The sequence below is a fragment of the Pelecanus crispus genome, chromosome 14 (assembly GCF_030463565.1).
Source record: "Pelecanus crispus isolate bPelCri1 chromosome 14, bPelCri1.pri, whole genome shotgun sequence".
NCBI lineage: Eukaryota > Metazoa > Chordata > Aves > Pelecaniformes > Pelecanidae > Pelecanus > Pelecanus crispus.
The window spans coordinates 5,347,523-5,363,361 of NC_134656.1; the positions used below are offsets into that span (position 1 = coordinate 5,347,523).

Here is a 15,839-nt window from a genome sequence, read left to right on the forward strand (position 1 = left end):
ACCCCAGGTTTGTAAGATCTTTGAGTTTTCTTCTGTTCATAAATTTTTTTGTGATTGGGGAAATAATTCCCTTAAATTCAACTGAAGTATAATTTTGGGAAACCACACTTGGTATTAGAAGAAGTCTCTTATGTTCTTCATTAAGGATGAATTAACTTTAAAATCTTAAATGCTTTTTGATTACTTGCTTTAGGTACATGTTACCCGATTTTTATGCTGTAATGTTTACAGTATCAAAATTATGTGTTTTGTTTTTTTATTGTAGGCTATATGTGATAGCAGACCTGAAGGTGAGCTTAAAAAAAAAAGTGTACACTAGGTATGATAGTTAAAGTGTTCTGACAGAGACATTTTAAAGTTATCAGTGTTAAAATAACTCTTACTACTTGTGGAGCCGTCTTGAGGCACGGTAGCTCTGAGAAGAACATGTATAATGGTACAATGTTGCTTAATCTAATGTAAATATACCACCAGATCTATATGCTTCAGCTAATAAACTGTAAGGGAAAAGGGCTTATCCTCAAGAGGGCTGTTCTGCACACAGAGGACTACGTTTCTCATTCATGTGAAAAAAGCTTGAGTGTCAACTGTAACTTCGATTGTTTAATTTGAGGTTTCTCTGACAGATTTCCTTGTAACTTCTGATGTCAGTAATAAAAAAGCAGGATAGTCTAGTCTCTTCAGAGACAGCAACTGAACTGAGTTTTTCCTAAAAAGGACGTTGTTTCTAAGCTACTGTCATAGCTCAGCGTAGCACGGTAGTCCTTTATTGACCTTGTTATCATGAATATCATGCTGCTTTTACCTTTTGGTATAGCACTAGGTAGAAAGTCACTACAGACCGTTATGCTGTCATGATCAAAATGAAAGATTCATTTCCTTGTCCCTGGGAAGATAAATTCCAGGGTCTGAATTATATCTCAGAGAGCTAAGTTATAGAATTGATCTCATTGTATTTTAAAAATAATGATCTCGTGCCCAGGGGACTTATGCAGTGATGCACAGGAATAGAAACATCATAAAGAGGCATATTTACTATAAATTGAAGTAACTATTCTGTCTTGCGTTTAACTATGAAACTTAAGATACTTTTTCTTAAATATCAGTAATTGTATATGGAAAGGAACTCATACCATATTTTATTTCTAAATGAAAATTAATCTTTTTCCAAATGCTCATGGGGGTCACCCCAATACACTCACGATAACTCTTTAATTTATTTTTTTCCTGTTTATTAGGTAAAATGGAAATACTAGAAAACTTTGTTCTGAGAATGTGTACCCTCATCACTGATGCAAGAATTAGTATTTATGTTCAGCAGGAGGTAAACATTCTTCTTTCTAAGCAACAGTTTTCTGGTTAGTGTTTTAATAGACTTTGTGAAGATAGTAATTTAACTGTACAGATGCTACAAAAAAGAGAATATGGTAGGGCTCTAGTATCGGAAGGGTGACAATGTTTCTCTGGAAATTGTCGTTTATATGTGGGGAGGGGTCAGATTACTGATTTATAATTTTTGGTTGGACAGTAAATTACAAAACAGTGGTATTAAGATTCTGGTGAGAAAGCTGTATAAATGTGTAGGAAATAATGTGCTCTATTATAATGGCTATAAATAGGATTAAGATGGGTTGTAAATGTCTTAGATACTTGCAGGAAATTTGTATACCTTCTAGTATACTGCAAATTTCTCGTATTTATTTTAGTAACCTCAGATTGTCACGGGTTTTTTTCTTCTCTAAAGAAAGGGAAAGTTACAAAAAGTAACTTTTTAAAGGCTACATCCCCAAAGGAAAGGCTTTTCAATGCAAATTTAAAATACACTTCAGCTCAGCAATTAAGTGCAGACAGAACTGTAGCTTTGAAAGTGGGTTGGTTTTTTTTTTCTATATTTAAACCTGCGAACAGGAAACATAACCCTTTAACAACTGATGTTCACATGAAAGCTAATCTAATTTATTGAAATTGAGGTAGTTATATTGAGATGAATACCATTTAAGGTCAGATGGAACTCATTGTCTTTTCTTGTTTTGCAGTTATTTAAGCATGACATTTTCTTCAGTGGTATGAAATATATTACAAGGGCCCAAAATAAAAATAACTTAAACAACTTATTTTATATTTAATCTTTACTCCCTTTTTTCCCACTCTTCTTAGGTGGTAAGAAAACTTAATTTAATGCTTGACAACATGCCTCGAGATGCCAGGAAAAAGATATTTTCGACAAAGGAAATGTTTCTTGTCATGTAAATAATCTTCAGTATCATGTTTATATCATTACAACATTTGTGTAGCTGGGAAGGCAGTTTTTACTAAGGCTGTTTATAATGCATGCAGATTGGTCCCTGTTTAACCCACTTTTGCATTTGCTATTTTGTTGCCAGTGGTAGTGGCTGTGGGCAGGTAGTCCCATGGGTTATTCTCCATTACAAGCCTAAATTTACCTCTTTCCTGATCTGGGTTAGGCTTCTTCTCATCCCAGTTGTCTTAAAATAATTAAACTCTTATTTATAAGAATGTGTGTAAAGCACATTGAATCATTCACTGGAAGGACAAGCTATTCACATTGGGAAATGTTTTTGCAGCATTTAAAAAAAATAGAATAAAAATTATATATATCAGGTGATTCACTTCCCCAGTAGTACTTTCAGATATGTACCCTTAGCATAAGAGACTTTGAAGTCTAATAGTTTAGTGGAGTCAGGGTTTCATCTCATACATTGAAAGCTTGTAATTAAATAAACTTTTATTCTATGCTTTGTGTTGCTGTCTTATTTTGATGAAACGTTACTTTGTTTGGCAGGAGTGACATGGGGAGGAGAATTTTGGATGCTGGAGGTGAGCATGGGACTTAGTAAACAATTTAGTATTGAGCTTCTTAAAAATTACATGCAGACCCATTAAAAATCCAGAGGAAACATTCAGAAGCTGCAGAATGTTGCAATTAGTCCTCTGAAAAACACAAGTACTGCATGAAAGTGATCTGCAAACTGGAATGTTTCAGATTTATGCAGTGTATGGCTAGCTCTTTGAAGTTTTCAGTCCTCTTCTTCTCTAGAATATAATTTTTAAAATAGCAAAAGCTTATAAGGAAGTCAGTCTTGGAGGATAGTGGACTGCTAGCCATGTTTAGTAGTACTATAACTTATCTCAGGGATCACTCTGGTATCTAAAAATTTCCCAGTTCAGACAGGTCAAAGTTGAAAACTTCTTATCTCTTGCTTATATGCCTAGTGTTGCTCTGACATTCCTTGAAAGTTTGGTTGAAATTTCATGTTGAAACATAAATTGTTTAGCCATCCTTATTCTCTTAGTTCATTCTTTATATATCCTTTATGGGTTACATATTTGTGATATGTAATGTGAAACATTCAGCACTGCTTACACCAGTTTCCTACGTGATATTTTTTTTTTCACCTCAGTAGTATCTTTAAAACTACTCTTCTGTAAAATGTATTGTGCTGTAGACTATGACCTGCAAGTAGCCATTACGGAAGCTTTATGCAGAATGATATCAGAGAAACAAAGAGGAGAACTGGCACGCCAATGGTTTTCCATGGAGTTTGTGTCCAGTGCATTTAAAGCAATTAAAGATTCTGAGTTTGAAACAGTAAGTCCTATGAAAAATACTTCCAGGGAGGTAAACTTCCGTTTTACAATTCTTTAAGAAATTTCTGTGTTTTAATAGGATTGCAGAAAATTTCTTAACCAAGTGAATGGCATGCTTGGAGACAAAAGAAGGTAAAACTGAATTTTTTAAAGCTAACTTACTTTCTTTTTTGGGTTTTATGGCCATTTATCGGGAGTAACCTTGTGTGTCACAAAAACTGGTTTTGAGAAACTCTGAATTAAAATAATACAAGCAAATAAGAGTACTATTGCTGTGGTATAAAGTCAAGGAAACACACAGATTTAAGGTATTTTACAAACATTAACTAGTAAAGAAATTGAGTAATACCATCTTTTGGCACATTGTCACTGGTACTACCTTCTCTGTCGAGATGTTAATTTTATGTAATTCCCATATTTGGAAAAAAGACAAACATAATGTAAGTTTCAGATTAGATAGCAGCTTGAGGAAACTGTTCACTAAATAAAGAACATATTATTGAAAAGATTCTTAAGCAGTATAAGGTGTATGCTACACTTCCTTTAATAAATGTTTATAAGGACCTAGTTTTTGTATTCTGTTTAGTTCTGTTGCAAAATCCCGAGATGCTGGTTAATTCAATAAACTTATCTAACAATAGCTACTAATCTGTTGGTATATATTCCTTTATTGATTTAGGATATTTACATTGAGAATATCTGCTAGAGAAATAGGACAGGAAAAGGAAGAGAAAATATCAGCTTTTTTCTTGTCTATATGATCACATGCTCTGCATGTTACTTTTATATGTCATGACAGCAAAGAGATTGTCTGGTATGTTTTTATATCCGCTGTATATTTGGTTTGAATACCATTCTTAAAATGTCAGCAGATAAGCTAGAAGTATGAACGTAGTGACGAGGTCTGAGACCACTGCTTTAATCGTGAGGATATATAAAATTTCGTGTTACCTCCTTTGGGGAAAAAGTGCAGTCAAGTTACTGCTCTTGATTGCTGTGATCTCTTAGTCTGCAAAGCACACAAGTTATGTGCTGAAAACACAATCCAGTTGCTGTTTTCAGATATGCAAAAACTATTTACAGCATTTTAGGATACTTGACAAAATATCCTTTTCTTACAGGGTTTTTACATATCCATGTTTATCAGCAGCTCTTGATAAATATGAGGTAAGTTACAGGCTTAATCATATATCCACAGATTTTCATTTGTGCAGCTGAAGAATTTCTTTGCCTTCTAGTTCAGAAAAAATAAGGGTCAAGTAAGAAAAAATTTTTTTAGGAGTGTACAGATGTGCATATATTTAAAGTTGTCAGACTAACACAAAGCCTGTTAACTGGTATAAGTCATTGCTCTCAGCTCTTACTGTCTTACGTTATTTTTTTTTGTTTTAGCTACAGATACCATTGGATGAAAATCTTGAAGAATTTTGGATTGATTTCAATGTTGGTAGCAGAAGGATATCTTTCTATGTGGCAGCAGATGATGCAGTAAGCTAATTTTTTTCTGTCGTACTTGGTTGTTCTGAGGCAGTAGATACCCATTCTTTCAAGTGTATGAAATTTGTTCCCCCATATCAACATGTGGAAGTTATGTGTGCATCTGTATTGTGAAGGGGGGGGGGGGAATCTAGATTTGGTGTACATATTTAGATGAAACAATTTCAAAGTAATGGCTTTCTAATATTGTTTGCAAACAGTTTAACATATGCACACACGAACAAGAAGCCATTTACACAATTGCAGTTACAATTTTTGTAAATGAGTCTCAGCTGTTTAGATTAAAGCTCTTCTGAGACATTGTTTGCTGTTATCAATGCAGCATATGTTCATTGTCACTCCTTGTAGAAGAGGATTTAAAAAGTTGAAAATTTGTCCTTGCTGAATAGCTTTCTGGTCACTGCACTTCATTTAAGTGTAATATAATGCTTTTCTAGCTTTAAAAATATGTATTTTTCATAGAAGGATCATCAGTGGGAAACAGTCACGATACCAGAAGAAGAAGTAGACCTGTACAGCCTTGAAGGTATTGGCACTCAAAAATGTGACCTTTTGTTACACACTAACTTGGATTTTTGAACTGACTAATCCTAAAGTACTGACTCAGTTCTCAGCAAAGCAAAATTCCCACTTAAAATATTATAGGTACTGTTTTTATCAGGGGTAAAATTGCACTGCAGTCACATTTGCATTTTAGGCATGCGGGTGTGTTTTTATTAAAATATTTTAAAAATAATGTCTTGTAGTTATTTCAGTGCAAAATAAGGCATAAGACAATGATGTTTAATAATGTTTGTTTTAAACTAGTTAGAATAGTTTTGTAAATATGTATCATTTGTCTGCAGCTGTAGTAAATAACCTTCAAAGAAAATTCCATAGGATAATACACACAGAATAAGTATTTCTAAAAGGTTGAATCTTGAATTGTTTCACTAATAAAATTTACAGTCTAATGTACAGTAATCATGTACATCCAAGTGTAGAATTCACTTAGAGTGAATTAAAATATCTTAATAGCTGAACTAAAGAATACAAGTAAGTTTCATGTATTTACAAACATTATATGAGAAGTTGTTAAACTGTAGTAAGCTACTTTTCAAATTTTGTTTTTGTCCAGAAAAAGATTCAAAGAAATTATTAACAATAGCTCTAAAAAGCCCAATGAATGTGGGTAATCGAAAAGGAGAGAAAATTTTTTTATGTTTTGATTCTATCTTGGAAATCAAAGATATAACCAGAAGGATTTATGGATTTAGTAAATGTAAGGTAAGATTTAAACACCTTTTTGAATAGTTTCTAATTGATTCAAAATAAATGTCTCATTGCCATATAAATGTTGTTACAGCTGTGATTATTGGTATCTATTTATACCGAAAGTTTCTGATTAACATCGCTGCTACAGAACAGTATTTCTCCTATAATATGTTAAGCTTTGGTAAAGATGCTTAGTAAAGACGAGAGGAAATGGCATCAAGTTGCGCCAGGGGAAGTTCAGGTTGGATATTAGAAAAAATTTCTTTGCTGAAGGGGTTGTGAAGCACTGGAACAGGCTGCCTGGGGAAGTGGTTGAGTACCCATCCCTGGAGGTATTTAAAAGATGTGTAGATGTGGTGCTCAGGGACATGGTTTAGTGGTGGACTTGGCAGTGTTAGGTTAACTGTTTGACTTGATGATCTTCAAGGTCTTTTCTAACCCAAATGATTCTATGATTCTAAAATTTAAGATTAATTGCAACAAAAATTAACTGGCTGGAAGGGGATCACCATACCTTAATGTCAAGGCTTACATATATAATTTTCCAAAAACACAAGAACTGGATGCTTACAAATATGGAAGTCTTTCAGAGATATTTCGTTAACTGTCCCATTTTGCAGTATGCTTACCACTCTTACGAATTTACTCATTTAGTAAAAAAATTCTAGCCAGCCATAGCTTACTCTTTACTGCATGTAATGAACTACTTTGTCCTGAACTCTGACCGAGAAACTCATGAGGAATGGAACTGCTATGAGCTTGTAGAATCTATTTTCCCCTGTAACCTGATTTCAGATGCTTACGATCTCTGACTTAAATATTGTCTTTCTGTTTTTTCTTTAAAAAAAATGAGCAAAGTGTATATTTTACATAGATGGTTACTCACTTTGTAGGACTTCAGTAAGAAGCAGTCTGCATCGGTTGCCAAAACAACTGTACATGTCATCTTTGACGAAAGCGGATCACAGGTATTTTACTCCAGTATGCCGAGATGGTTGTTTTCTTGGTTTTTATATTTAGTCTGATTATTAGCTAATTTATGATCATTCACCATAAAAACAAGGACTTTTAAAATGCCAATAAGTAAAGATAACTGTAAAACCAGTTAAGTGATTTCTAGTCAGCATGTATTGTATATTTGGGGAGATATTAATATCCAAATCCTAGAATACTTCAGACAACTACACACAGGGGAAGTTCTTTTATGTGAATTATGATTCGGTAACCCATCCTTGTTAGTGAATCTAACAGTTAGGTTGCATGCTTTTCAACCTACAAGTATATAAGGTCTGAAGTTTATCAAAATCTACAGCAATGAATGTGTTACTTGGGGTAAAGAAGTTGCTCTGTGTGTGTATTTGTAGAAATATAAAATATAGTAAAATCCAAATATTGTATACAAATTTAAAAAAATCCAAAATATTATATAGGTTCTGGTACCAGAAAGTCAGTTGTCACCATGTTGGGAAGAAAAATCTAAAGAGGAGAAACTCAGTAAGTACAAAACCCAGCAACTTCCTGGAACTTTGAGGACTCTCAATAAAAATAACAGTCAAGAAGAATGCAGAGGTGGTTCCTCCAAGGTAGGTAGGATTATCAAAACAGAAAAGAGTACATCAAAAATACAAGTCAGTTTAAATATTTATCATATCTTATAATATAAAACCCCTGTTATTTTACGGTTGGAATATAATTAATACAGGATTTGATTGTCTTTCTCTGACTTGACACTAAGCTGTATAAATCCCTTTGCAAAAAAAGTTCTCATTATGTATTTTGAAACTATAACAATGTGAGAAAAATAAAGTAGCAGTTGTTAACATTCTTTAGACCATTGTGCTCTGAGAATTCTCTTTAAAGAGAAATGTTTTCAAGACAAGCTTAGATCTCTTAGGATATGCAAAAGTCTAGTATAGCCTCTGGAGACTTATTAATGATCAGCAATAGTAATAGCTGTAATCAGAGACAAGTCCTATAGGCATGGCATTCACAAAGACTGATGATTACAGAAAAGCATGTGGTTGTCAAGATGAATCCTGTATCCTGGTTATTGAAATCACAGTTTCATGGGACTGCTCCTATGCCTAGCTGATTCTCTGGTTTAAACTAAGAGGAGCTCAATTCATTAAGTCTGGTGTTTCTTTTGCCCCACAATCATTCTGAAGTTATTTTGGTTATACTAGGACTAACTGCAGATATGCTAGGGATGGGGGCAAAGATGAAGCAGTGTCAGCATGTCTTCATCATGCAACAGACATGCAGTGCATGTCTTGCTAGCAGCAGTCTAGTAAACCTGTTCCTGAGGTTCTGCTGGTTTGTACTTTGTGGTAGCTTTGCAGGAACTCCTGGGAATCATCTTGGTTACTTTGATTGTTAACAAGGGACAGGATTTGTCCATACTTTATCAAATTAATTTAGAAAACAACAATCACTGATCTCAGTTTAAAAACATTCGTTTTAAGTATTATATAATTCAGGTATATTTGGTGAACTTTCTCTAGAAAGGGAACTGCATAAAAATCACATTGCATTGATGTGTGCAGCAACAGCAATTGACATTCCAATAATAGAAAGTCTCAGAAGACTCTTGGAAATACATTTTTCTAAAATCTTGTGTTGTCATCCTTAAATCTGTGTGTTATGGTCAAGTTTTTTCTGTTCTCAAGATAACCGCATCTTGTAAAAGGAAAGTGTCTGAAGCATCCGTGTTTATTCCTGGAACTACAAGATTTTCCACAAGGAGTCCACTGGTATATGTTAGCACACGTAAGTTTGCAAGTACTTTCAGGGTAAAAATATGCTATAAAACATCTTTGAAATGCAAGCATGAACTGTGATCCTTTGCAGAGCTGGAAATGAAAAGTAGACCTTATAAAACCTCCCTAGCAGGTGCTTTAAACTTGAAATTCTTAAACTAGGCCACTTGCTACTGGCCCGTAGACATGATGCAGGATAGTAGCTGCACACGCATTCCAAACAGCTGAAGGCCACCTACCGTTTTCACTGCTGCTGTCAGTCAGCTGTTTGTGCTGGAGCAAGCTGAGAAGTCAGCAATCGATTAGAAGACCTAAAACATAGGTGGTTTTCATCTCTCTCCTCACATGCTCTTGGTTTAAAGAATTATCAGCAGTTAGTGCTTTTATAGCAGTTGCGGTGGAAAAGCAGCTCTCTCTAATGTGTACATCTCTCACTTGCATTTTACTCTTACATAGAAACTGCATGTGTTTCTTCAAGGGGCAGTTGATTATATGGCTAGTGAGGAAGGTGGGATCCACTGCAAGGTTGCTACTGATGCTTATGTCAAAAGTGCTTCTTACAGAGAAAAGGATAAGGAAGAGACTGTCACAATTAGGAGTCATCACTTTCCTGCTAATAGTCTTACTGTAACAGATACTTCATACTTTCTACAAGGGAGAGAGTTGTAAGATGAACCAGTAGAGGCCTAAGATGCAACTGGTGGCAGAACAGCATGACTAACAAACAGTTTTCTTGCTTTAACTGTCTCAAGTGCATCAGTATCCTTAGTTATGTAGATCCAGTATCACATAGAAATTAAAAGTAACAGAGGCTAGAAAAGAAAGCATTCTCAGATTAGGATGGAACAAGATGGAGAACTTCTGTAACTTTTTTATTTTAAACTTAACCACACAGTCTATTCCAGCAAAAATATATTACAGTAAAATCTTTAAGTAGGTGACCAACTATTTTTGACCAGAGCCAGGCTGTAAAAAGTATTGCTTGCCTCCAGACATCTACAGTGTATGGGCTCATTACCCTCCATGTAACTTAATTGAAATCAATAGAATTATAAAAGGTACATAATGAGTTGATATAAATACTAGCCAACTTTTTTTAAAGTTTATGGAATAGATGTGATCACGGGCAAAACTCTTCATATTGATGTCACAGACAGCACAGTAATCCTAATGGAAGAAATGGTAGAATTCTAACGTGTCTCTGGTTTGTTTTCAGCCACTCCTTGTAAAGGACGATTTAAATTACCTTTGGAAATGATGAGCTCTGCTGAAAGGTCTAACAGTAATGCAATAAATGAGACCAGAACAAAGAATTTCTATCAAGAACCTACTAGAGTATGCTTGTCATCTGTAGCTAAGTCTTTTAGTTAGAGTAACATTAACTTCTGTTCGAATTTGTTCCTAATTCATATTTTAAAGAGCTAGAGTTTTGCAGTCAGGAACTCAATTTTTGAAAATAGTGTGTTTTACTTCATTGCATAATGTTTTCTTGTCCTCTGGATGTCAGGTTTAATATGTCTAAAGTCAGACTGAACTCTTACAAAATTAGCCAAAATTTGCATTCACTCATCAGTTCTGACCCCAGAGTTAACTTGCTTTTACTAGAACCACAATTCTTCCTTTGTGTATAATATGAGAATGGTGTAAGCACAGAATCTCAAATTAATTATGCAGTGTTGAAATAATCTTAAAAACATGTGAGACATTCAGCTATAGTTGTGAAATGTTAATGTCTTCAGGTTATAGCATTGGGTTTAGTGCAGTTTTGATCAGGCATCCACTAAAATCAAACAAAACTACATAGGTGTCTCTGAACTGCAGTTTGAGTATGTGTATTTTTGCTTCTGTTCCAGCTGAAGAAAGACTTCAAAGTAACATTTTTATTTTATTTCTCGTTCTAAATGTCTTTCTGGGTCAGATTCAGGTCAAATCTTGGAGTATGGGATTCTGAAGGATTTTTTTATATAGTCATGCTTTAGAAAAAGGCTTTAACATATTGAATGTGTAGTTTAGAATATTTCAAGTGTTACTTTCTAGGAGAATTTTACTACTTTTGCTTTTACGGATTGTAATTGTCAGTGTTATTTATTGTGCTTTTTAGAATGAGCAAAGATGTACACTAGACAATGAATTCTGTGAAACAGAACAGAAGATCAGGAAGTCAAATACCAGAAATGAGGCAAAACTACCTAAAAAGGTACTGGAATCAGCACTTCTATGAAAAGAAAAAAAGTCATATTTTATTAGGGAAAATACAAGTTAACGAGGTTATACTGTTTATAGTCCTGTGCTAATATTTTCTTTTGGGTGTTATTCCACTGTAGCAAATGTGTGGTGAAGAAGTTTCAGAAATGATACAAGAGGCAGAAATTGAGGCCACACAAAAGCAAACTTTAGGCAAGTAATTTTACAAGTGTTGTTAGTCCTTACTTTTAAAATTACTTGAATTTTGTCTGTTTCTTTTGTAATAATAATTGATACCAAATTAATGTCTCATTTAGATGAAGTGTTGGATATTGTTCCTGACTCTCAACCAGTAGGGAAAACCAATGAACCTTTGTAAGTATTGAAAAAGAGACCAAGTCACTGTTGTTGTCACTGACTTTGAAGGGAGTATTTTCAAGTATTGCCAGCATTGAAATTTTGTTGCATAGTTTCAGAAAATGCCAGAATTTAATTGTCTTGTCTTCCCTGAGAATTGCATTAAGAACTGTTGGCTTTTATTATTTATTATTTTAAAAACTGGTCACTTTTATTATGTCTTTTTTTTTTTTTATTCTGAAATTCATGGCACCAAACCAGCACTCTCATATGTATTTGCTAAAACTACTTCATGAACAATACTTTTCTGTTGTCTTAGTCAAAGACTTTAAATTGGTGAATCTGTTTATGAAAATAGTACTCATCATCAAGATCAGAGTAGGAGTTTAAGTAAGCTTTAGTAGTAACAAGGACAGTAGTTCTTTCAGATGACATCAGAAGATAAAATAGAAATGACATGGGTTTACATAAGTGACCTGTGCCATAAAAAGTAGTTGATTTGACACACCGCAGAGTTATCTGGGTTCAGGTTTAATGATGGCCATAGGATATTTTTGTCTTTTTGAAGTTGACTTAAAAATGTATGTTGTTTCTGAAGGTTTGCCATTTCACAGCACATTGGTTAATTGAACAATGGTAGCAGGCTTAGGTAGCAATGTAAAATGCATTGATACCTACAAGATACCACTATTTTCTGATTTTGTGATGCATGTTTATTATAATTAAGACTGACTTTCTACAATTCACTGATAATATGGTATTATCTTTGTTAGGCTCTCTGGTCTTTTGGAGAGTTCTTTTGATAAAACCAAAACATGGAAAAAAAGAGCATGCTCTGTTCCTGAGAAAAATATAACAACTGGTGACAAGCAAAAGCTAAATTCATCATTGGCACGTATGTCCCATCCAGATTATATTCACACTTTGTTAACCGTTGGTGTTGAAAATGTTTCAGATGAATTTTTAACCTACAGCTTGCTTTCTCCCCACCCCCTGTATTAGTTTCTATTGTTAGTGAAAGAACTGTGAAACAAAAAGCTTTTTATTCCATTTTTTGAAGTATCTTTCTTGTTAAACAAATTAAAAAAGAGAAGAAAACCAAGAAAATTAAATTGATATCATGAGGGAAGAAAACTGCAAAATACTTAGTGGACAGTCAGAGTGTTAATCATTTGGAACAGAAACTGTTCAGGGAAAAATATTTAAACTACTACTGAAACACCATTTAAAACATTTCTTTCAGCTAGAGTGTCCGAAACATCTTTGCGTTCTGATTTTACAAAAGGGGAACCTGATGTTCTCTTTTCTAAAGAGACTGCAAATCCAAAACAATCAAAGACGGTGAGAGTTTCTTACCTTCCTTTCTTTGACTTGCAATTAAGAGAATTGTCAAATTTTCAGTGTTTCAAAATTTGTATTTTACTTTCACTTAGTCACAAACTTCTTTTTAATTGACTTTCCACTAATACTGAGTGAATTAGATAATGTCAGCTTCACTGTTTACTTTTTCAGTGTGACCTGTTTAAGATTCGTTTCTTTTTAAAAATCATCTCTTTAAAAAAATAATTCTTAAATAAGCACCAACTTGTGCTTCTCATGCATTTCTTCATTCACTTTTGAATGTTACAGTACACAATAACACAAAAAGAAAATATCTGCTAGACATGTTTTACTGCTCACTGTTTGGGCAATGCAAGTGAAAATGGTTTTCAAAGGAATGTGATTTAGTACATCCAGAAGACAGTGAAGTTTAGGTGATTGTTGGGAACCTGCAGTTCTGTTTGCAGCTTTGCCCTTCTGTTGAATGGGTTCAAAGTTGAGTCTTAAACTCTATTTTTACAGAAAACAAAGTCTAAAGAAATGACAGATGCAACAAAATCACTAATTAGTAAAATCAGTGACAGATACAAAGTAAAGACTGAGAAAAGCAAAGCAAGAGACTCCTTGGGTTTGAACAGGTAGGATGTGAACTATTTATAGTTTTGTGCTGCTTCTTTTTGTGCACGTGGCTTTGTCTGTGGTCTACTCCTCTGTCTACAGCTACTTCACATCCTGCTTTCATCTGAATTGTCTGTTCACTTCTGATAAGCTGTATTGTACCGAAGAGTAGGAGACTAGTGGTTGATAGTTCCAGTAGTTGGAATAATTACAAAGGCTGTTAGAAAGTTCAGTGGCCTTTTGCTCATTCACTGACTCAGCACATTTCGTGGAGAGAATTTAACTGGGATAGTTAATGGGCATTGTACATGTTGGGTGTCTCCTTCCTATCATCATAATTTGGGGGTCAAAGTTGGATTCAGTCATGAATTTTCTGATTATCTAAAGTTCCCAGTTCTATCTTCCTGAAAGAGTTGACAGAGAGTGAAAATTTAACAAATTCTTAAATAAGAAAATTATTATTACCTTGCTGGAACTGATGCTTGGAGATTTACTTTACATAGAATTACATGCCCTACATGTTTGATTGTAACTGGATGGCAAAGGAGTGGAATAGTTAGGCTACGTCACCTTTTAAACCTTTTGGATAGGGACTTGGAAGACATGCGGAACCTGTAGTATAGCCGTGTGATGTGGAATGAGTTTTTCTAGAGCACAAAAATGAAAGGGGCCGATCTCTTTCAGTTCACTTGTTTTTGTATTTAAATGCCCGAATAAATATGTTGTGTTTGATAAAGCTTTTATATAAATAAGCATTATTCTAATGTATATATTCTAATTAGCATTTAACAAAATGTATCCTTATTTTTTAGGACACATTTAAATAAATCCTATGTCTCTAAGGTAATAATATTATTGCTTTTGTTGGAAATTGTTTTCATATCAGATATATGCACATATATGGTGGTAACTAGTAGATGTAAAGCAAAAGTTCACAACTATTGCTGAATGTTAAATATCTGTAGACGTTGATGTTAATTATGTATTGACTGTATATACTTAAAATACTTTTTATATATTTACTTATGTGGAATCATGTTTTTACAGGCAACTATCAGCCAGTGAAACCCAACTTAATTTCTGTTTACATATTATATGATTGAATCTGTTCCCTTTGAACATGGCAATGCTAAATATTTAGAATAGAAATATTATAGTAAATGAGATTATAGAACCCTTAAATCGGATACAGCCAGGACACAGAAATTAGTCTTAATGTTTGGGGGGAGGGGAATTCCGAGGTTTTGTTTATATCCTTAAAGGATAAATTCTACAAGATTGAGTTTCTGCTAGCTCTTGTCTCCTTTTGCCGTATTGTACTGTTGCTAATGAAGTGGAAGTCTGAGCAGCTGCTACGTTTTGTCATATGTTCATGATGAAGAACTTGCATTTTGAGATGACAGTGTGTATGAATGCATAGTCCAAATTTGACATATGAGTTAACTTTTTATTTATGTATAGCAAGAAGTTCTGAATAGAAACCTGAAAACCACTACTTTTCTTAATGTAACTGCTGGTCGTGTTATGTAAGTAATTAAAACATTTTCAAACAAAATTTCTAATTACCCATACCTAACTTTGTGAAATATTCATTAATTTAGTCACAAAATTGATCTGTGTGTCTGTTTAACAGGGATGATGTCTACAACTTTAACATCAGTGGGTTTGATGAGCCTACAATAAAGCTTGGAGTAAGAACATAACTAAAATGATATGTTATGAATAGAATAATAAGGAGCTGTGTCAACTTATGTCTACTGAAAGTATAGTTAACATCTAAGTGGGGAAAAAAGTTTACCATGTAAATACCTCCATCACTTTCAAGTGTATAATGATATACGCTATACTAAGGTTCTGGCTGCTTAAAGCTATTATGATGATTTCCTGAATTAAGAATAAAACAACTTATTAGGAGTATCACTATTTTTAAATTATCCTATTATCCTGAAAGTGTTATTGCCATCCTTCCTATCCCCTCTGTAAAGACATCTTTGCCCAGATGTTTTGAGTAAAAAGAAAATCTAGCTAAGGTAAAAGCAAAAGGCAACAGAAGATAGTTTTGCTTCCTGTGGCTCAGAAAAGCCTGCTGAATTGGTGAAGGTGGTGAAGCAAGTGCATGGAAACTAATGTATTAGTTCGAGATATTGAAAGCTTCAGTCAGTTCCAGTTGGTTTTAGCTATCAGTTCTGTTCTGAAATAATTTCTAAGATAGAAATTAATCGTTGTAAGTTAAGTGCTGAGTAT

General features: G+C 34.0%; 1 protein-coding gene across 1 annotated transcript in view; it reads left to right on the top strand.

Moving 5' to 3' along the window:
- The window catches only part of SYCP2 (synaptonemal complex protein 2), a 29,131-nt gene that overhangs the window by 2,541 nt on the left and 10,751 nt on the right, over positions 1 to 15,839 (top strand). The window contains exons 5-26 of the mRNA XM_075721353.1: positions 266 to 290; positions 1,239 to 1,324; positions 2,158 to 2,246; positions 2,804 to 2,838; positions 3,468 to 3,610; positions 3,689 to 3,741; positions 4,731 to 4,776; positions 5,002 to 5,097; positions 5,572 to 5,632; positions 6,224 to 6,372; positions 7,254 to 7,328; positions 7,791 to 7,943; positions 9,027 to 9,126; positions 10,333 to 10,451; positions 11,441 to 11,513; positions 11,618 to 11,675; positions 12,431 to 12,594; positions 12,901 to 12,998; positions 13,500 to 13,615; positions 14,408 to 14,438; positions 15,057 to 15,121; positions 15,229 to 15,286. Coding sequence (XP_075577468.1) covers positions 266 to 290; positions 1,239 to 1,324; positions 2,158 to 2,246; positions 2,804 to 2,838; positions 3,468 to 3,610; positions 3,689 to 3,741; positions 4,731 to 4,776; positions 5,002 to 5,097; positions 5,572 to 5,632; positions 6,224 to 6,372; positions 7,254 to 7,328; positions 7,791 to 7,943; positions 9,027 to 9,126; positions 10,333 to 10,451; positions 11,441 to 11,513; positions 11,618 to 11,675; positions 12,431 to 12,594; positions 12,901 to 12,998; positions 13,500 to 13,615; positions 14,408 to 14,438; positions 15,057 to 15,121; positions 15,229 to 15,286 — 1,893 coding nt within the window. The remainder of the gene's footprint in view (positions 1 to 265; positions 291 to 1,238; positions 1,325 to 2,157; positions 2,247 to 2,803; positions 2,839 to 3,467; positions 3,611 to 3,688; positions 3,742 to 4,730; positions 4,777 to 5,001; positions 5,098 to 5,571; positions 5,633 to 6,223; positions 6,373 to 7,253; positions 7,329 to 7,790; positions 7,944 to 9,026; positions 9,127 to 10,332; positions 10,452 to 11,440; positions 11,514 to 11,617; positions 11,676 to 12,430; positions 12,595 to 12,900; positions 12,999 to 13,499; positions 13,616 to 14,407; positions 14,439 to 15,056; positions 15,122 to 15,228; positions 15,287 to 15,839) is intronic.